Raw genomic sequence first — 21,846 nt, 5'->3', positions numbered from 1 at the left:
GCAGCTGTTCCTGACAGCTTGTGTGCCACCTCAGGTTTTGAGTGCAGGCATTTTTCCTGGCTGGCTTCAAAACCAGTAAGAACTAAGAGTTAAGTCTTACCTTGCTTCTAGATAGCGCCCAGTAACTAACATCAGGCCTCTCAGTGCAATAAAGGTATCTCTTCCCCAGGAGCGAAAAATTCCAGAGGAAAAGTGAGGTAAACCTAAAAAGAAATGCCACTCTTCATCTCATTTATTAAGATGGCTGAAATCTCCAAGCATACACGTATGGATAAAATAAGCAGAGGTAAAGATATCTTCACCTTTATCATTTTTTTTCCCTAGATTTAAATAAACAATCTTCTAGCCCAAGTCCTTGATAACATGAAATAAACTCTCATTTTAGAAGAGTATCTTCTAGAATGTCAAGATCATGCAACAATTTCTCACAGCCACATTTTATATTACCATGCTAACAGCATTCTGCTTGTAAAAGCAGCAGAAAGAAAAGGGACAAAGAAAAGGCAGAACTCTGACAAGATTTGTAAGGCTTTGTTGGCAAGAATTTCTGTATGAGAGTCGTGCCATCTCAGGAGTGTAAAGGGGGTGAGACTGGAAGAGCTATGAATTTCTTCAGCCCAAAACTATAAAGGGAATCCTGCTTCTGTGTTCCAACAGCTTCTAGAACCAGCTCTAACTGCAGACACTGTAACATGTTACTTTAAGAATGGTTCTGACTGATAAAGCACAACAATTAGAACAATAAGGTTCATCCTTGTCTGTTCTTCCATGGATTAACTTTCTCCATCTCAAACAAGAAAATCCATATGGCAAAGTTTCAGAACAGCAGTTTGTTATGCATGCTTGATAGAACATTTTAACTTCTGTCACTTACTTTGCCCAAGTATTTGGTAATACTCAAACAAGGCCTCCATACCTCCACAGTTTTATAGTATGTAACAGCACTTGAGAATGACAATCCAAGTAAGAGCTACAAAAATCTCAGACAACTACCAGTGAGCATGTGAAAGGAATACTTAAGACCAAACCTTTTAGTATTATCAATCTGGGTGACCAATTTAAGGAAACACTGTGCCTCTGTGCTTCTAGGTAACACTGAAGTAGGCAAATGGAATGTTACTAGAAACCAGAAACTAGAAGCAGGAGAGTTCCATGACAGAAAGACAGCCAGCAAAAGAAAAGAAGAAAATGAACACCGTGATGAGAGAGATGCCATAGAAACTGTGGATGTTAAAAGTTTCTATGGTTTCAGAAAAGAAATGGGTCAGCTCAGAACAAAAATTAATTTATTCTAAGCCACTGAACAGAGAAGCTACTACTTCTGACATGGCAAAGCATCCAATTTAAAGACTGCCAGATGCTGGCAGAACATTCGGAGGCATAAACACTATTTGCTGACTGCTTTTATGCTCTTTCCTTTTGCAGACTGTTTTGGATCAGGTGTTCTTCTGGTCTGCTAATGGTTCTTTCTTTGTCTGAGAACTGGTAAACAATAAAAAATCACCCTTGTAATTCATTACAAGTCATTTCTTAAATTCATGATTAAAAAAGGTGAACTAAATCTATTGTGCTAAGTATCTTTATCTCAAGCCAGTCTTCTGGAAAGAAATGTAAGGTACTCATGGATCTTCATATATAATAGAAGTGGATGTAAGTCTCTAAATTGTGTTTACAAGCTCCCCAAGAGCAGTAACAAAATGGCTGTCCACAAGAAGTGCTGCCAGACAAAAAATTATCTTAAACACAAATTAAAACACAGGGAGAAACTGAGGAAAACTGCTACCTCCATTTTATACAGGGTTGCTGACAGATGGATTCCAAGCACAACAAAGACAATTTTAATACACTTACTGAAAACAGTTCAGCTATTTTGGGAGACCTCTTTTGTTTGTTTGTTTTTCAAATGTCCTCACTTACCAGCTGCCAAGGAAACACAACACTGTTCTTTCTCATTTGTAATCTCATTCAGCCTGTAGGGAACATCACGTAAGGCAGGAGACAGATCTGGCAGACAAGAATATTTTCCTATCCCACACAGCTGGACTGAACCCATGGCAAGGTGTTTTACAAACGTTGATCCATTCTGCACAAAGCTGTAATTCAACAGAATTAAAGAACTTTACATTCAGCAATATCAGTCCATAAAATGTACCCTTTTCATTTATAGAAGACTATTTTAATTACTATGCATAAAGCATAAACTAACAACGAGTTACTTCACTATTTTGCATTAATTAATTTTGTATACTTCCCCCCCTCCCAAAATGGGTACCTAATGTTTGCCTTACATTTTCATTTTTGAATGCCAAACACTTCCAGGGGAAAGGGGAAAGAAAAGAAAATTGCTTTGGTTTACTCAATGCCTAAGACCTCAAGGATATGGCTAAAAGGTATTTCGTTATGAAGTTCCTGTCAGATCCTAATCAGTGTTTTAAGTCATCACATTTTTATATATGTTCTTTTATATAGAAATGTAAATCAATAAATCAATTAGCACATTGTCTCAAGTAATGCAACCTGCATTCTGAACTAGTTCATCTCCAAGGGTTTTGTTTTTTTCATAAAATATACTACTTTCCACATGACTTCCCAGCCACACCAAATTCCACTCCCATTTTAACTACTGCAGTTTTATAAAATACTGGTTTGTTCAGAATGTTCACCGCTAGAATAAAGGCTACATTAAATCAATCTCCCTTCCCCCCTTCCAACAAAAAAGAAGCAGCAGACACTGAAGATCACCCAGTTATTTTAAGAACTAAGCAAAGTGCTCAGATAATGAAAGATATTTAGCTGTGTTAGAGAAGAAATTTTGAACAAAGCATCAAGTCAAATCTGGCTTGGCTTTTTTCCCCTTGACTTTTAAGGAATCTGTGTAGTTTCAATAAAATTATAGCAAAAAAATGTTTCCAAAGCCTGGCAGAGAAATGCTTACTTAAGGTTTCTTCACCTTACTCTGCAACACCACCAGCAGTTATAAATTTATAACCTGGATAGATAACTGAACTCTCTACCTTCCAAAGCACCACTGTTAGAAGATGGATTTGATATTCACTATCAGTTTTACCCTTTTACACCAGATGAGTATGAAAACCAAATTACATTCTCCAGCAGATAAAAATGAAGAAAGAAATAAATGCATGCAGATACCTCTTGTGGCTTTGCTATGCTATGCTTACCTAGACATCTGATGCCATCCCACATCCAGAAGCGTTGTGTACGCACCCACTAATATGGCATCAAAGTAACATGGGATGAGGTAACGTGGAATTCTCTTTAGGTAGACAAACATTGCCTTCAACCACTTCCCCACCTAGTAAGACACATCATTACAACTCGATCAGGCCAGGATTCCAAACCTAGTGCTCTAAGGATCCATCTAGTTAAAGTATTTGTCACAGTGCATTCATTGCACTCAAATTATGCTTGATCACCACAAAGTTGAGGTTCTCTTCAGTTACTAACAGCACCACCAGCAGGCTAAGAAGCTGCACATGCTAGGTTCTTGTGGCAGAACTGCTGTACCCTCCCACTGCAAAATTTCAACTAAGAAAGATGAACTCTAAGAAAAGCAGTAGGGAAACTTCTGTACTGTATCTACTATGACATAAACAGCAAGAACATCATCTAGAGAAAGAGATTTGATTTTATTAGCCGTGTAGAAAAAAAAAAAGGGAAAAATAATTAAATGATCACAAAGACGTTATTAAAACTGTATAGCAAAGGAAGGGTGCAACTATAACTCAAGTGTGGGAAGGAGGCTTATCAGTGCTTAAAAAGACATGATTAAGAGATGAAGCTTGAGACTAGGGACAGAAAAAAAACATTGGAGGCCTAAATTCTGTATGGCCACTTGTGAAAATGACTGTAGATCTGGATCCAGGAGACCCGTGAAGGACTTCCTGTGAAGTCTTCACTATATCCTCATCACGTGTGCCTTAGTAGTATTTAGGCCCTCTTTTGACAGTACTTAAAAAAAAAAATAAAAATGGCTACTTCATTTTCATCTGAGGAAAAATAAACAAACAGGGAAGGACCACTGCAGGCTTTTTTTGTAAGAGCTAACAACCCCGCCATGCCCTATGCATATTTTGCTTCCCTTTTGCTTTCTGTTCTTAAGTAGGAATGAGGAGAACACTTTTAGTTTAGTCTCCTAGAAGAAACTGCCTAGACAAGAAATATATTACAGATGGACTGAATTTTCACCAGTTACTGAAAAAGAAATAGACTAGTAATTAAAAAACCCCAGAGTTACCAAAGAAGTAATTTTACTCACTTCTGCACAGGCTCCTGCACGTGAAATCAGACGATTACTGACATAATCAATCATCCAGTCTCCAGATCTTAAATTATCACAAAGTGGGTGACCCAAATCATTCTTTGGCCTAATGTCTGCCATCACTGACATTAACCCTGAAGATACAAACCCAATTCTGTATTAGAAGGATAGAGAGAGAATATTTACAAAGGCCTGCAGTCACAGGACAAGAGGCAATGGCTTCAAACTAGAGAAGAGAAGATTGGACTGGACGGTAAGAACAAGTTCTTCACTATGAGGGTAGTGGAACACTGGACAGGTTGCCCAGGGAGGTGCTTGAAGCCCCTTGCCTGGAGATATTCAAGGTGAGGCTCAATGAGGCCCTTGGGCAGCCTGATCTAATTGAGGATGTCCCTGCTGACTGCAGGGAGGTTGGATTGGATGAGTTTTGGAGGTCCCTGCTGGCTCAGACCATTCTATGATTATCCTAAACAGGAATTAACATTAAAGAGGAAAAGGTACACAGCAACAAACTCTTTAACTGGATATGGTTAAATTACTTCTCTTCATCCAGGATACAACTCAATTATAATTTTCCCAGCGAAGATCCTAGATCCTAGTTGTGAAAATTGCTGTGGAATAGCTAGAATGATAGAATTCATACACTTGATAAATGACGAGCACTCCTCCCTAATCTAGTAATGTCTAGGGTTTTATTAATTCAGCTTTTCATTGGAGGTTTACATATTTTATTTATTTTAATTATTTTACTTTATTACTTTATTATTTTACTTTACTTTATTATTTTACTTTATTATTTTACTTTATTTTATTTTACTTTATTTTTTAAAGCAAGGGCATTGGTTTTAAAACATACTGCAACTTAACATTGCAGCCCAGAATATCGAGAGAGCCAGGTGTTGGTTTAGTGTATGGGATTCCTTGGGTACAACACTGATTAGTAGCTTGGTCAAACAGAAAAAACTTCCTGGGTTTTAATCCTAAAAACCAGCACTAGTCCTAAAATAGCCCTAAGGTATGATCTAGATTGTGCAGCTCTATTTTGCTTTTCTTCTTGAAAGAAAAAAAATGCCCCAACTGTTACCTTGGAGGCCTGCATACTTCAGTGATGACCAGTTTGGTATATTGTAACAACCTCCACCATCCTCTTGTTCTTCTGCCTCACATCTATACAGGACTTGATTTAGGTCAGCCAAAGTTAGTTTAGATGCAATGCTGAAAAAATAGTGGAGAAAAAAATAAAATAAAATTCAACACCCAAAAGCAACATTAGTAGGGAACTGGAGAAAGGCTTTCACAACCAATTCTGGTTTAATCAATTCTGGTTTCAGGCTAACAGTAAAATAATTAAACATACACAACTCTCTCACCAACTAATCTCAGAAATTAAGCACTTGTTTTTTTCACATGTTCCCAAGACGTTCTGCTTAGATTATTTCAGCATTTACTTAGAAACACAGTACTGAATACAACACCCAAATCCAATACTGACAAACACTCCATGTTACTCAGTCCACTTTAAGCAGCAATTACACAGAAAATGAACAAAGCAGCCTGGGGAGATTTTAAGTATTAACCCTGGGTTGGTATTATACATATCAAAAGAGTATCTCAAAGTTTTTATTGCACTCTTGACAATCCAAATACATCCACACCAGCAAAAAACATTGTTACAGTTTGAAGGTGAAGCTTTAGCCTAGTTCCTAATGGCAAAATAAGAGTAGGGATTTTCCATAGACTTAAGAGTAAAAAGGTGATGTGGACACAGAACAATAACAACTGATCGGTGTATATCATTTCATTATATTCTCTCTCTCATCCTCACCCTCTTCCTCCCCTTCTCCCCTTCTCTCCCTCCCTCTCCCCTTCTGTCACTTCTGCTTCTCTTTCTCTGTGGCCTTGCAGGGATAATCTCTGTTTTGACTACTGTGTGAGAGGTACCTGGAAGGAAAGGGAGGGAGGGGAGGAGGCTACTAATGGTCCCCATGGACTGCCTGGGGTGGGGGACTTCTGACTGTTGAGCTGTAAATATATGTAAATATAATCATTGCATTTTATACTTCTAGATTTTAGCTTACCTTTTGTTAATAAAACTTTCATTTTGCTTCCATGTTCTGAGTTTTGTTGGTTTTGTTTTTCTTTTGGGAATTTACTCTGGGGGTAATTTCCAATTAGTTGGGAGATAATCTCAAACCCACCCCAAACACCCAAAACCCCCAACCAAACTCGTCACACTTAGCTCCTACTGTAGCTCTCTTGGTTCAGAAACTTGAAGGACACTTACGAAGAAAACAAGGTACTTAATATAGGTGCTGAATGGTCATCAGGGAGACTTCCAGACTTAAAATGAGGACTGAACTGGATCAGATGATTGCGGAGCACACCGACAGCTTCCTGTGCCTTGGGGTCGAGGCTGACCCTGCAAATAAAAATGCACAACTTGCAGAAAGGTCACACTTACAATAACTACTCTTAGGTTTTAAAAGAAAGAATCCTATAATTCTATTGTAATTAATCATCCCAGAGAGCTACCAGGACGATTAAGGGACTGGAGCACATGCCCTGTGAGGAGAGGCTGAGAGCCCTGGGGCTGTTTAGTCTGGAGAAGAGAAGACTGAGAGGGGATTTAATAAATGTTTATGAATATCTGAGGGCTGGGGGTCAAGAGGGAGGGGACAGGCTTTGCTCAGTTGCATCCTGTGATAGCACAAGGGGTAATGGATATAAACTGCAGCACAGGAGGTTCCACCTCAACATGAGGAGGAACTTCTTCACTGTGAGGGTCCCAGAACACTGGAACAGGCTGCCCAGAGAGGTTGTGGAGTCTCCTTCTCTGGAGACTTTCCAGCCCTGTCTGGATGTGTTCCTGTGTGACCTGTGCTGGATTCTATGGTCCTGCTCCAGCAGGGGGTTGGACCTGATGATCTCCAGAGGTCCCTTCCAACCACTAACATCCTGTGATCCTATAACACAGCCAGCCAGTAGTTACAATAACATACCTGAATACTATTACACTTCCCGGGGTTAATCTTTCAAATTCTATTTCTTGAACAAATTCATTTGGCCCTTTTATGGCAGTTCCAGCTTGCTTTATGATTTTGCTATCTTTAACCTTAGGAAAGAGAACACATTTGCAACTGAAATTCAGCATTGCCTAACACAAAACCATCACAAATTACAAAATATTGCATCAGGACAGGGGTCAAGGAAGCTAATTACCTGGATGTGCTCCCTGAGTTCCATTGTGAAATTAGGCAATCCATTTATAAAACGTTTGTCTTTTTCATAAGGTTTAGCTTTTCTCTCAATAGTCCTAGCCTCAAGTACTACTTCTTCTATTTTCCCTAAGAAAAGTTAAATCAGGTTGCAGCTGTTAAGATACTTTAAATGAAAAGTCATTATTTAGAAAATACGAAGAGAAACACAGAATTAAAAACCTAAATACTCAAGACACTAATCTCTGTTATACAGCTGAAGAACAACCAAATGTATGGCAAAATATGTGGGAAATTGTCTTGAATATCCTGTGTCATTGGCTCTGTTGTACTTAAACCTGCAATTCTGCTATTTTATACTAAATCAACCATAAAATCAGTCAACAGTTAGTGAAACACAACATGCCTTTTGCTGATTACCAGCTCTGTACCAGAAGACTGCAGCTACAGAGGGTTTATCATCAAGGTGTGGGAACTGTCATGGTAGGGCCATGACATGGCCCAGTACAAACCCAGAGAGGCCTTAAGATGTCTAGACAAGGTTCCTTTCTCTCCCCTCCTTCCTGCAGAAAGACAGGGCAATGAGGGAAAAAGAACAAAGGGGACAGGACTCCTGCCTGCCTGGTAAACAAGTTGTTTATTTGAGGGGAGAGCACCTAAGCTGACCACTGCTCCCCAGAGACAAGGTCTTTGTCTCTGCCTTTTATGGCTATAGCCTGGCAGAACACCTTCCAGGTTAGCTACAGGTTAGCTTCAGTGCCCCATTGGACCAATCGATCTCTGGTGATTTGTATATATACAAATGACTTGGTAGTCACCCCTGCCTCGCTCCAGCCTGCTGAAGCCTTGCCTTGCTTCAAACCTTGCTTCAAGCCTACCTGGATCTGTCTCATAGAAGCTGTCTTGAATTGCCCTGCCCTGCCTCAAGTGCCTGTTCCAGACCCCAGGACATAGCCACGAGCCATACCCAGCAGCCGGAGCAGCCATGAGCCTAGAAGCCAGATCCCCCTGGCCTGCTCCCCCTTGCCACCAGAGTGGTGCCGTGCCTCAGTTTCCCCCGCAGGAGCCAAGCCAGCTCCCGTCGTGAGCAGCGTCGTTCACTGCCTGCCGTCCGCTGCAGCCAGCCCAGCCTGGGCCCAGGCTCTGAACTCTCCTTGCCGGCAATCTGCCAGCGCCCGACGAGAGCGCCCCAGAGCTGACACAGCAGCAGCAGCAGCATCCCCCACGGGGGTCAAACCAGCTGTGAGGAATCAATTCACTGCCCTAGGGGTTGAAAGGTTCTGATCCAGCCTCCCCCCGCTGTAACTGAGCACTGCCTGCTCTCGGGGACCTTCTCTTTCCAAGTTGTTTCCTCCTAATTTGCATAGAATAGTGTTTGCCCTAAGACTGCATCTGCCCATTGTAAATAGATATTCCAACTGTGCAACCATCCTATTCAACGAGTTTTGCCATACTTTTATCAATAAAGGGTTACTATTTTTATTAATACCCATTTGCCATATTGTTTATTATTGTTGTGAGGGTAATTAATTCATAATAATTCTCCCCCTTGACCACAACAGTCACTTATTACTAATAATCAAATATTCTGATTTTCTCTATCCTTTTAGCAGTTTGCAAACTAATGTACACAAGTCTTGCAGCCACTTGAAAATGTTTTAACTTATAATGTGATTGACTAGAACAGGCACATACATACTTAAAGGACTTTTAGAGTTACTTAAGTTCTTTCAAGCTCTGCTTCCTGGAGATATTCAAGGTGAGGCTTGACAAGGCCCTGGGCAACCTGATCTAGATGGGGATGTCCCTGCTAACTGCAGGGAGGTCAGACTGGATGACCTTTGGAGGTCCATTCTAGCCTGGATCATTCTATGATTCTATGATAATAGGAGCAGTGCCACTACAAGCAGTGCAAAGGGGGTTTTAATACTACGACATATAAGGAAATGTGATTTTTTTTTTCCTTAGGAGCATTTGACTCTTTTCAGTCATATACTCCTTCTGAAGCCTTATGAAGTCACAGTGTACAAAGCCTTGTAGCACTTCAGGTGGGATTTCAATGGAGCACTAAAAAGCATAGTATTATGTGGCCTTCCAGTATCTGAGGGGGGCCTACAAGAAAGCTGGGGAGGGACTTTTTAGGGTGTCAGGGAGTGATAGGCCTTGGGGGAATCAATCCAAGCTAGAGGAGGGGAGATTTAGATCAGATGTTAGGAAGCTCTTCACCCTAAGGGTGGTGAGACACTGGAACAGGTTGCCCAGGGAGGTGGTGGAAGCCTCATCCCAGGAGGTTTTCAAGGCTGGATGTGGTTCTGGGCAACCTGATCTAGCGGAAAGCATCCCTGCCTATGGCAGGGGGTTGGATCTAGATGATCCTTGAGGTCTCTTCCAATCCTGACAATTCTGTGATTAAAAAGCCAGTTTGGAAAACTAGGTAATGTATGTAAATCATTATACTTTGCTTAAGTATAGTAAATACTTTGCATATTCACTGTTATGTATGGTCTGTAGTAGCTATGTAGTATCTTCATATTAACTTATGCACTATGAGGTTGTTTCTTAAGACACACTTTAAAACTGCAAAAATAGCCATGTAAAAGAAAACTCAGTAGCAATAACATAAACTGGTGTGATAAGATGTTGGTCTTTTCCTCCCAGTATAACACGTAACAAACAGCAACTGACCCCCAAGTCTGCACAGTTAATCATCTTCCCATTACCTGTTTCTTACCAGTTCACAAACAAGACCCTAAGAAATCCCACACCTTCATGGGGAGCTTATAGCAGGAGGTATACTCAATATGTGTGCCTTTGAAAATCCTGAGCAAGGTACAGTTGTTATGGTTTCTTTAACCAGTTTTAGTACATGCATGGTAGTAAAATGCAAAAAGTGTGTTATATACTGAAAACTCTCATAATGATTTCATGTGTTTGAAGTTAAGAAGTATGCATTTGGAATACCTTCCATGTTTTTTGTGTACCTGCCATCTCTTGAAAAGAAATCTGATTACCTGGGATACACATTTCAGGTACTTCTTTACTGTAGAAGGAGGTTTTAGGATCCCTGAAGGCAGTTCGACTTACAGCCACGACAGACTGGTGTGTGTTAGGGCAGTGCCTTGTCACAGCCACTATATCTTCATCAACTTGATCTACATACACCTAGAAAAAATAGACATTGAAACTGTGCTCACTCAGAACATGAACACAGACAAATAGCAGCGTTACTCTCACTTCTTGCCTGATTAAAGCCTTTAGCCCCCAGCTCCTGATGCAGCCTGTTTATGGCCAGCCTTCCTGATAGAATTCCTGTTTGGAAATTAACTTCACCAGAACCCGGATGTGCTGCTGGATTCCATTTTGAATAAAACCTTTCTTCAGATACCACTGAGATCTGTAAAGAAATTAAAATTTAAGCAAATATTAACACTCTGGGAAAAACAAACAAACAACAAAACAAACAGCAAAACACAATATAGCTAGAAGTCTCAACTATATGATAATTCATAGTTCATATGAACTTGGAAAAATCCATAAATAATGCCTGCTAGCAAACTGCTTGGAATCCCACATAAATAACACTAAAACATATTGCACAGAATCACAGAACGGCAGGGGTTAGAAGGGATCTCTGGGGATAATCTAGGACAACCCCCTTGCTAAAGCAGAGTCACCCACAGCAGGCTGCCCAGGATCATATCCAGGCAGGATTAGAATCTCTCCAGAGCAAAAAACTCCATGCTGAGACAAAAAGCTTTGTGTTCCAGTTCGTGTCTTCTGCCTCTCGTCCTGTTGCTGGGCACTACTGCAAAGAGCCTGGCCCCATTCTCTTGCCACCCACCCTTTCAATATTTATACATATTTATACTGTGTCCAGCTCTGGAGCCCCTACTACAAGAAGGATATGGACATGCTGGAACGTGTCCAGAGAAGGGCCATGAGAATGAGCAGGGAGCTGGAGCTCCTCTCCTATGGGGACAGACAGAGAGTTGGGGCTGTTCAGTCTGGAGAAGAGAAGATTCCAAGGAGACCTTCTTGTGGCCTTCCAGTATCTGAAGGGGGCTACAAGAAAGCTGGGGAGGGACTTTTGAGGGTGTCAGGGGGAAACGGAGCAAAACTAGAAGTGGGTAGATTCAGATTGGATGTTAGGAAGAAGTTCTTCCCCATGAGGGTTGTGAGACACTGGCACAGGTTGCCCAGGGAGGTGGTGGAAGCCTCATCCCTGGAGGTTTTTTAGGCCGGGCTGGATGTGGCTGTGAACAATCTGATCTAGTGTGAAGTGTCCCTGCCCATGGCAGGGGGGGTTGGAACTAGATGATCCTTGGGGTCCCTTCCAATCCAGACAATTCTGTGATTCTATGCTATTAAGAAGATTCCCTCTCAGTCTTCCCTTCTCCAGGCTGAACAGCTCCAAGTCACTCAGCATTTCCTTATAAGAGAGATGCCTCAGCCCTTATTTGACCAAGGACAGAGTATCTGCCCAGATGGCACACAGCACCCATTTGTCATATCCTTGTTTTGCAGGAAAATTATGTCCTAGAAGAAGAATAAAGTTTACATTTTATAAATTAACTTAGAAATCAAATGGTAGACATACCTGGTGTGGTACTAGTTCATCATAGCCTTTGGTGCTTCCTGTGGCACAGCATGCCATGGAAACAATCATTGCACTAGGAAGAGCATCATACGCGGATCGGTGCTGCGTCAAACAGCAAACAGGTAATTAAAAGGGAAACAAAGATGCAAATCATCCCTCCCAATTCAGCATACAGAAGATAGACTCAGTTTACCAGAGGAATTACTAATCACATGATGATCATTTTCTCAATTGCAAAATAATTATTTAAAAAAAAAAAATCACTACAAATGCACTAACCAAAGCAATTTAAGAGAAATCCTCAAAAATAAGTACTCCAATGCCTAGCCCTTACTCTCATTCCCTCCTGCACACCAGGAGCAGAGACAGAACCACTTATAGTAGCTGGAATGAAAGAATCAAATCAGCTCATTAGTAACTTTATATTTCTCTTGGAAGACAAAAATCTTGCACATCAGAGGAAGTTATAAAATTTTATTATCTGAATGAAAACTTGAAGATCTCATTTTTTTCCTAAATATTTCCCAAGCCCTCCCATAATTCAGAAATACCAGTTCAGAAAACATTAAATGCAAACTTTTTCTATTCAGGTGCTTACCTTAATTGGGCATTCATTATCATGTGTAATATCCATGAAGAGTGCATGAGCAATAGCTGGCATCAAAGGCCTCAACCGTGGCTGAACAAAAGAGCCAACAGGCTCACCACCAAAACGATAAACCAACCTTCCCTCCTCGTGGCTATTGTAAGCAGTCATTGCCTCTAAAGAACAACATCGGTAAGCGTTTGCATAAGAATACCAGAGAGTACAGCATGCACAAAGACATCAACGCAGCATTTTACGGTCATTATTCTGGTGTTCAACAATGAAAGTAGAGATTGGGAAAACACATATAACTGTATTCTCCAATGTGGATACACAACTTTGGGAGTATTCCATTTACCATAATACATAAAGGTAGAAGGGGGGTGAAAAATAGCACAGACCTGAAACTGTTTTTCACATGCTTTACAAAATCCATGCAACAAAAATCAGACAGCACTTGCATAGCAGAACTGTGCTACAACTTCTTCTATTGCTAGAATACGAACAAAATATTTAACCTTCTGTAAACTAATGCAGGATGTCTTCTGTTTTTCTTTTTAATTTGTTTTGTTTGGTTGGGTTTTTTTTTATAGCTAGTACTGTACACTTTTGCTCAGTATCCAAAAAGTCACAATACAAAACCTGTGCTTTGCATTTCACACTCTCCATGTATTCAGAAGTGCATCATCTGGAAGAAACCTTTTCCTTGGAAAAAGCACATCACCTATAACCTCTCTTTGGAAAGAGACCACACACACAGGCCTACCTCTTATTAAGGAGCTAATGCCCAGCCTGTTCACAAAGATATTGTCCAGCTCCTCATTTCCTGTGAACAGTTCAGCCACTACATACAAATCGGCCCGCGATTTTCTAGCTGTGTCCAGCATGTACTGCAAAAAGCACAGCCAAAAAAGCCACAGAAAGGGGAAAGGTAGATACAAAAAAGGACAAGTTTCAAAGCTAGGCAGGGATTGGACAATAGGAAAATGCCATGCAGCAAAGATAAATAGAAAGCCAAAGTTAAGGAACAAATAAAATTGTTCCACAGAAGGACACACAAACATAAGCAAAATCAAGAATCGGCATACAATGCAGAAGTTAAGTACAACATGAAGAGGAAAAGGTAATTGCATAAGCAAAGAACATGAATGTGTAAGAAAAAGAAGTAGAGAAAATAAAGCATACCAATGTTAGTTTCACATTAAAACCTCCAAACCATACACAACAATCCTGCATAGTTTTCAACTGCTTATTGTACCTCTAATCAGGCTGGAAATTCCCAGGCGGTTGACAAAAATATTGTCAAGGTACTCACTGCCCGTGAAGAGTTCAGCTACCACATAAAGATTAGGTCTGACTGATCTGGCTGTTGCTAGCATCTCCTATAGATCATAACACATTTTTTTTAATGCAAGACATCCATCATCAACTGTGTGTGTGAAATCATTAATGCTAACCAATCATAAACCAGTCAGTCACATATGCAGCCCATTAAAAAAACATTCCTAACAGGCAAGATTCACAAATCCACCTTTGTATTTGTATTACAGAGTTATTCATGGACTGAGTAACACTGCAAAATTCTGTGACAACATGAAGCTAAAGGCAGCTTTGCTTTTAAACAAGACCTTAACTCAAAATGCAAGAACAGGTCCTGCACTTGGGTCACAACAACCCCAAGCAATGCTACAGGCTTGGGGCAGTGTGGCTGCAAAGCTGCCTGGCAGAAAGGGACCTGGGGGTGCTCATGGACAAGCAGCTGAAGAGGAGCCAGCAGTGTGCCCAGGTGGCCAAGAAAGCCAAAGGCATCCTGGCTGGGATCAGAAATGCTGTGTCCAGCAGGAGCAGGGAGGGGATTGTCCCCTGGGACTCAGCTCTGGTGAGGCCACACCTTGGGTGTTGTGTCCAGTTTTGGGCACCTCAATACAAGAGATGTGGAGGTGCTGGAGCCAGGGCAGAGGAGGGCAAGGAAGCTGGGAAGGGCCTGGAGAATAAATCTTGTGAAGAGCAACTGAAGGAGCTGAGGCTGTTTAGTTTGAAAAAGAGGAGGCTGAGGGGAGACCTCCTGCCTCTCTACAACTACCTGAAAGGACCTTGTGGAGAGGCTGGTGCTGGTCTCTTCTCACAGGTAGTTATAGAACAAGAGGGAACAGCCTCAAGCTGCAGCAGGGCAGGTTTAGACTGGACAGTAGGAAGAATTTTTTCCCAGCAAGAGTGGTCAGGGATTGGAATGTGCTGCCCAAGGAGGTGGTTTAGTCACCAACCCTGGATGTGTTTCAAGGTGGTTTGGATGTGGTGCTTGGGGATATGGTTTAGGGGTTACCCTTGTAGAGGAGGGTTCTTGGTTGGACTTGGTGATCCTGTGGGTCTTTTCCCACCTGAATGTTTCTGTGATTCTGTATCAAATGTTGGATCAAAGAGGCATCTGATAAGGTAAGTAATTTGAGGAAGACTTCAGTTTAAGTCTTTGAAGTTACCATTCCAAATATAGTAACAATAAATGAAAGAATGGCAGAAGTTTTGAACTGGCTGCATTCAAAAGTCACTTACAACATCTGTGTGGGCAAATCAACTTGTTCTAGATAACTCTTCACAGATTTACAGCAGCTCTGTAACCAAATTAAGATGAAGCACTAACAAGCTGCACTACTCAAGTCTAATTTACCTAGGTAAGTACAATTTCTGAACAAAGTGAGGTCTAAGAAGCTCTGATGTCAGCAGTACATCTGCCAGATCAATTTTTTCGCAGGTTTTCTTTATGAATTTTTAAATTCTGGGAAATAAACCATTCCCTGTTTTGATTCCGCAACAGCAAAACAGATATGGCAAAGAAACACAAAGCCTTTCAATCAAGTCTTGGCAATCACCTCAACTAACATTGACATACTGAATACTGCCACTCATTGTACTAAGTCCACAGCTACATGAGGAAAAAAGTTAGCCAGGTCCATTTGCATCTGCAGTATTTCAGCTAAAGCAAAGAATTAAAAGACACAATAGCTACACTACTTTATTTAAAGTAGCTGAAACCACACCTAGACGTAACCAGTGAAGAAATCTTGCTGCACTATGAGGAAGGTTTTGCACACCTGAACTCTGCCACCTCAATCCTGCAGATCACAGAATCACAGAATTATTGAGGCTGGGATAGACCTCTGAGATTATCAAGTCCAGTCTATGACCTAACACCACCACATGGACCACACCATGTCACTAAGTGCCACATCCAAGCTTTTCTTAAACACCTCCAGGGACAGCAACTCCACCACCTCCCCGGGCAGTCCACTCCAGTGGCTGATTCCCCTTTCATTGAGGAATTGCTTCCTAACATCTAACCTAAACCTCCCCTGGCACAGCTTCAGGCCATGCTCTCTCACCTTGCCAAAAGTTGCCTGGAGAAGAGCCTGACCCCCACCTTACTTACAACTTCCCTTCAGGTAGTTGTAGAGTGTGATAAGGTCCCCCCTGAGTCTCCTCTTCTCCAGGCTAAGCAACTACAGCTCCCTCAGCCTCTCCTCATCAGACTTCTGCAGCGTAAGACCTCCGTAGCAGCAGCAGAGGTCTAAGCGCACAGACCAAGGTGGCTTTCTAACCACCGGGGCTCATTTTGCGTACCTCAGCTACATGAATAGGTGTTGAGTGACAGTTGTCAAGGCGAACGCCGTGGAAGTGTCTAGCAGTGATTTCAGTGTACTTTTTCATGTGTTCCCAGAGGTATGGGCAGTCTTCAGGTTTGTTACCATAACGCAGTTTCACACTGTCTCCCCAGCAAATAAGCTCTCTCCTCAAGTAAACATTCGAACCTGTGAAGGAGAGAAATTTACTGTAGTCTGTGTGTGTGTATATATAGTATAAAACATGCACCAAAATGAAAATGCAGTATTGCTTCTTACATCACTGAAGTGTAAAACACTGCAATGAAAGTAAAAATCCTAACAATAATGATCAGGGGGTTGGAGCAGCTCTGCTATGAGGACAGGCTGAGGGAGCTGAGGGTGTTCAGCCTGGAGTGATGGAGGCTCTGGGGAGACCTAATAGCAGCCTGCCAGTATCTGAAGGGAGCTACAAGGATGGAAAGAGACTGCTTGCAAAGGCCTGCAGGGACAGGACAAGGGGCAATGGCTTCAAACCAGACAAGGGCAGATTTAGATTGGATGTTAGGAACACGTTCTCTTCTGTGAGGTGGTGGAACACTGGAACAGGTTGCTCAGGGAGGTGGTTCAGGCTCCTTCTCTGGAGATACTCAAGGTGAGGCTTGACATGGCCCTGGGCAACCTAATCTAGGTGGGGCTGTCCCTGCTGACTGTGGGAAGGTTGGATTGGATGAGCTTTGGAGGTCCCTTCTAGCCTGGGCCATTCTATGATTCTATATACCTAGACTCACATAATTTCAGAGTACTCAAAGGGAATATTCAACTTCTGTAGTGATACTGGATTAATTATTCAGATTGAAATCAAATTCCCTTTCATTCTTTAAGGTAATAGAAAATCTGTACTGGAGAGAAAAAGAAGAAAAAAATAGAAAAAACCCCACATACACATTAAAAAAACCAGCAAACAAGTGAACAAAATTAGGAGTTTTGTTTACACTGGCCAAATTTTTAAAATGTAGCTAATTTTGTTACCATAAACTGTCACAGCCACAATTTAAAATCCTATCTTCTGTTAACAGCAGGATGGGATGGTGTAAAGGCAAATGGCCTGTAAAGGCATCACACAAGCATAAAGCACTGAAAAAAGATGTAGATGAGCTAAGAGAGGAAACTCAGTCATGGAAGTCACTGAACTAAAGGAAGTACAACTAAAGCCAGTGACTGAAGGAAGTGCAACTGTCTGCCCAGAAGAAAGGACAATTATCTGAAAGGCCAGCAAAGAACCCTCTTGAAACATAACATTATCTTTTTTCATCCTTGCAAAGGAGAAAAATAAAGTAGTAAATAGAAAGCAGCGAAAAGTTTGTAGGTTATATTGCAGAAATGAGGTGTCTGCTAACCTCAGATAATTCTGGAGTGTCAACCAGATTAGATTCCAAAGCAGACTCAAACTCTTGAAGTTTTTTAATTAAAGTTTAACAGGCCTTTGTTTGATTCAGTAACAAGGTGAATGACCACTCTGAAAACAAACATTGTAAACCTTGCTTTTATTGGATACTTCCAAAGGAATTAGAAGACAGTATCCCAGTGCATGCTGACTTCCTATCCTATCTTACCTTCACAAATAATCTGCACACTTCATTTGGATTAACTGGGTCAGCTCTTGATTGCCTGACTGCCACTCACTGGACTTTTCAAGGATCCAGGTTTTGCTCACTAACACAGTAAAACACCATTCAACTTTTTACTGTTTTCTGTCACTGTTTTATGGAAATGCCAACAAAAGCAGCAGTGTTGGAACAAAGTAAGCAACAAAGACCATGACAAAAGTGAGGAGGCAGGACTTCCCCATTTCAGAGGCAGAAAGCTGGTAACTCCCCTGCAAAACTCTACCTCAAATTCCAGTCCTTACAGTTCATCTCTGTAGTAAATGGGAAATTAAAACTTGCTGTAAAGTGAGTATTTGCTATTCTGTAGTTTCATAGGAATACAACTGGAATAAAATAGATGAATACAGATGAAATAAAATCCTTTTTGCTTTGGTTAGAATATCAGAAAGTTCATAAAATGATTCAAAGTTCTTTTACAAACCTGGTTCTGCAAAGTTTCTAAGAGGATCATCTCCCATAACCCAGCCATTATGAGCCATGAAATAACAAGCTTTATCTGGCTGATGTATCATAGTTTCTTCTTCCTCCACAGTCAACTCTTTGAATGGATAAGTAAAATACCTACGGTGTAGACAAGCAATTAAAACAAAGCCCACATAAGGCAACCAAAGCTCAAATTCCTTGTCTTTGAAATAAAAGTACCTGCCATGAACTGGCTTGTAGATAAAATAGATGTAAATAGAAAAAGAAAAAAGCAGCTGCTAGACTATAAATGATGGGGAGTTTTCTATTTTGTAGCATGCCTTGGAGGAGAAAGAACAGGTGTTGTCACTATCTTGGTGTTAGTTGGTCATGCAAGATTAAAGCCCTAGCTCTTCAACACATGAGCAGCGGCAAGCACATCAAACTTGAAAGGTGAATGCTTGCTTTCCTAGTTCCACCCACAAGTGCAATTTGTTCTATGCAAAGCTTCAGCGTGCTCTGAGCATTGCTTCACACTCTCTGGTCACACTGGTCTGTTATACAGTTATCACTGCTACTCAAAAGAGACAGCCAATTCATTGAAAGGCATTTGTCCATGAGGAAACAAACATACCCTTGCACATATAAACGTACACTTTTAAAGAACTCTGAACCCACTTTCCTTGGCTAGGTTCTAATAGTTTCCAAACAAAGCATAAAAACCAATACCTGGTAACTAAAGGGTCTTTTCTAGTGATAGGACCCAGCTTAGGACCATGATCAGCCAGTCGTTCATAAACCACAGTCCCCACAAGACAATTGACAGCCTACAAGGAATTAAATCATGCATTATTGAAATGCCTGCATTTATTTGCAGTTTTAATCAACTAAAGCACAGTGATTATTAAGACCTGCTCTTGATGGTGAGTAGTTTGTCTGTACTGTTCAGCATTCAGTTCCTCAACCCTCTTGCGAAACCAGTTACAACACTCTTCTATTGCAGCTGGCCCATTGCTTACCAGAAGGACATGAAAAGCAGAGAAAAGTTAATTGATTTTTAAAACAGGTAGCGTGCATGACTAAAAGGAATGAAAAATTATCTATTTCCCACTACTGAAAATAAATCTGGGGTTGCAAATTTAATTTGTGATGTTGGGGCTTTATTTGTGATATTTGGGGCTTTTAAGTCTGGAGAGGAGAAGACTGAGAGAGGATCCTATCGATGTCTGTAAATATCTGAGGGCTGGGAGTCAGGAAGGAAGGGACAGCCTCTGCTCACTTGTGCCCTGTGACAGGACAAGGAGTAATGGATGGAAACTGCAGCACAGGAAGTTCCACCTCAACATGAGGAAGAACTCCTTTACTGTAAGGGTCACAGAGCACTGGAACAGGCTCCCCTGAGAGGCTGTGGAGTCTCTGGAGCCTTTGCAGCCCTGTCTGGATGCATTCCTGTGTGACCTGTGCTGGATTCTGTGGCTCTGCTTTGACAGGGGGGTTGGACTTAAAGATCTCCAGAGGTCCCTTCCAACCCCTAACCATCCTGTGATTCTAAACTGGTGAAACAATGCAGTACCTGTGTGGTATGAATGTTGCCAATGCTATATTCATATCTACAGTACAGCCAAATCGTCTATAATCAGGGTCCTGAACTATTTGAAGATGTTCATTGGGATCAGATTTACTGCTCATTTTGCCTAAACACAAGACAGAAAAGAGTATTCACAAAGTGAAAACAAGGATTACATTTAGATTTAGAAGACATACAACTTCAATAATCTAGTGTCCTAAACTGCCACATCTAGCACAAGCAAGACACAGGTAGGTAAAAGTTTTAAAGGGGTTCAAGATCTTCAAAGGCTTTACAGGCCCTGAAAGAATTCTTGTATGCTTAAAACAGCACAGTGGATTTCTCACATAGCAAAAAATGCAATTATTTGGGCTTTCATCTCACTACTGAGTTTACCTACAAGTTTCTTGTACTCTTAATATCTAATCCACATGCTTCAGCAACATACTTTTCCTTTACCTTGAGTTAGAAGGGCTTTAAATTGCTGCACAGCTTTGTTAACATCCACTTGGAAAAATTCCCAGAGTTTAATTTTTGGGTATATCTCTTCCCAAATGATTTTGCGGATACACTGTAAAAATTAAAAGTGAAGTTAGTTGATGTTGATAATTAATATAACTAAGAAAAGCCAAGTGCTCATACACATTGTTCAGGAAAAAAATAGGGGAGGAAAGGGTTAATTAATTAAATATATTTGCAAAGTCTGTACCTTTTCTGCATTTCCACAGTGGTTTATCCAGCTATTATAGTGTCCATTAGCAAATACTTAGCTCTCATTCACTTACATTCAGGTGATGATCATTTCCAATCAAGGGAGGAACCCCTTTAGCAGTGTATTTTCCTTCAGCCACCATACAGGTCAAGTGCCACAGAGCTCTATCCAAGACCCAAGCTGGCTTCAGGTGAGGAGAATTCACAAGGTTATAGCCACATTCTGGGTGCATCCTGAGCCATTCACTGTTAGTAGCTTTTTCAAGAAAGGCAAAAACAAAACAAACCAAAATGTAAATACACAAATTGAACACTTGATTGTTTTGTGCAACTGTCTTAACAGTAAGAAGTGGTTTGCATTATCAACTAAAGTTTTCCATGCTATGAGAAAATTATGTTTTCCATAGAAGTGCACATTACTGATAACCATTTGTTTTGCAACAATACAGTTGCAGAGACTGCAGAGAAACTTTGTCAGCTGCAATAAAAATATGCAATAGTACCACCAATTCAAAAATGCAAAAAACCCTAAAACTCAAACAAACAAACAAAAATCCCAAACACAACAAAACCCAAAACCCCCACAAATAAACAAACAAACAATCACATTTTGATTACAGGAAATACATCAAATACCAGTCATAAGATGATCTTACTGTTGGAGAGGTGGCCCAGGTGAACCTCATGAGGTTCAACAAGAGCAAGTGCAGGGTTCTGCACCTGGGCTGGAACAATCCTCACTATCAATACGGACTGTGGGAGGAGGAGGTAGAAAGCAGCCCTGAGGAAAAGGACTTGGGGGTACTGATGGATGAGAAGCCGGGCAGCGTGAGCTTGAAGCCCAGAAGGCAAATCCTCGGCTGCATCAAAAGATGTGTTGCCAGCAGATCCAAAGAGGTGATTCTGCCACTTTACTCTGCCCTGGTGAGACCTCATCTGGAGTAGTGTATCCAGATCTGGAGCCCTCAATATAGGAAGGACATGGATCTGATGGAGAGGGTTCAGAGGAGGGCCATGAAAATGATCAGGGGGTTGGAGATGCTCTGCTATGAGGACAGGCTGAGGGAGCTGGGGGTGTTCAGCCTGGAAAAAGAGAAGGTTCCAGGGAGAGCTAATAGCAGCCTGCCAGTACCTGAAGGGGGCTACAGGAAGGTTGCAGAGAGACTGTTTGCAAAGGCCTGCAGTGATGAGGGACAATGGCTTCAAAATAGAGAAGGGCAGATTTA

The 21,846-nt window shown here is 41.2% G+C and overlaps 1 protein-coding gene across 1 annotated transcript in view; it reads right to left on the bottom strand.

Moving 5' to 3' along the window:
* AGL (amylo-alpha-1, 6-glucosidase, 4-alpha-glucanotransferase) overlaps positions 1–21,846 on the bottom strand; it is a 45,224-nt gene that overhangs the window by 13,715 nt on the left and 9,663 nt on the right. Inside the window, exons 5-24 of the mRNA XM_054384611.1 lie at positions 20,695–20,876; positions 20,354–20,480; positions 19,916–20,036; positions 19,254–19,356; positions 19,072–19,169; positions 18,362–18,501; positions 16,293–16,480; positions 13,444–13,567; positions 12,690–12,853; positions 12,092–12,193; positions 10,736–10,888; positions 10,506–10,656; positions 7,499–7,623; positions 7,279–7,391; positions 6,564–6,698; positions 5,364–5,494; positions 4,277–4,413; positions 3,180–3,313; positions 1,918–2,093; positions 101–203 (exon numbers count right to left, since the gene is read on the bottom strand). Coding sequence (XP_054240586.1) covers positions 101–203; positions 1,918–2,093; positions 3,180–3,313; positions 4,277–4,413; positions 5,364–5,494; positions 6,564–6,698; positions 7,279–7,391; positions 7,499–7,623; positions 10,506–10,656; positions 10,736–10,888; positions 12,092–12,193; positions 12,690–12,853; positions 13,444–13,567; positions 16,293–16,480; positions 18,362–18,501; positions 19,072–19,169; positions 19,254–19,356; positions 19,916–20,036; positions 20,354–20,480; positions 20,695–20,876 — 2,707 coding nt within the window. The remainder of the gene's footprint in view (positions 1–100; positions 204–1,917; positions 2,094–3,179; positions 3,314–4,276; positions 4,414–5,363; positions 5,495–6,563; positions 6,699–7,278; positions 7,392–7,498; positions 7,624–10,505; positions 10,657–10,735; positions 10,889–12,091; positions 12,194–12,689; positions 12,854–13,443; positions 13,568–16,292; positions 16,481–18,361; positions 18,502–19,071; positions 19,170–19,253; positions 19,357–19,915; positions 20,037–20,353; positions 20,481–20,694; positions 20,877–21,846) is intronic.

Source organism: Indicator indicator, chromosome 10, assembly GCF_027791375.1.
Source record: "Indicator indicator isolate 239-I01 chromosome 10, UM_Iind_1.1, whole genome shotgun sequence".
Lineage (NCBI taxonomy): Eukaryota > Metazoa > Chordata > Aves > Piciformes > Indicatoridae > Indicator > Indicator indicator.
This window is presented reverse-complemented; position numbering and strand designations above follow the sequence as displayed.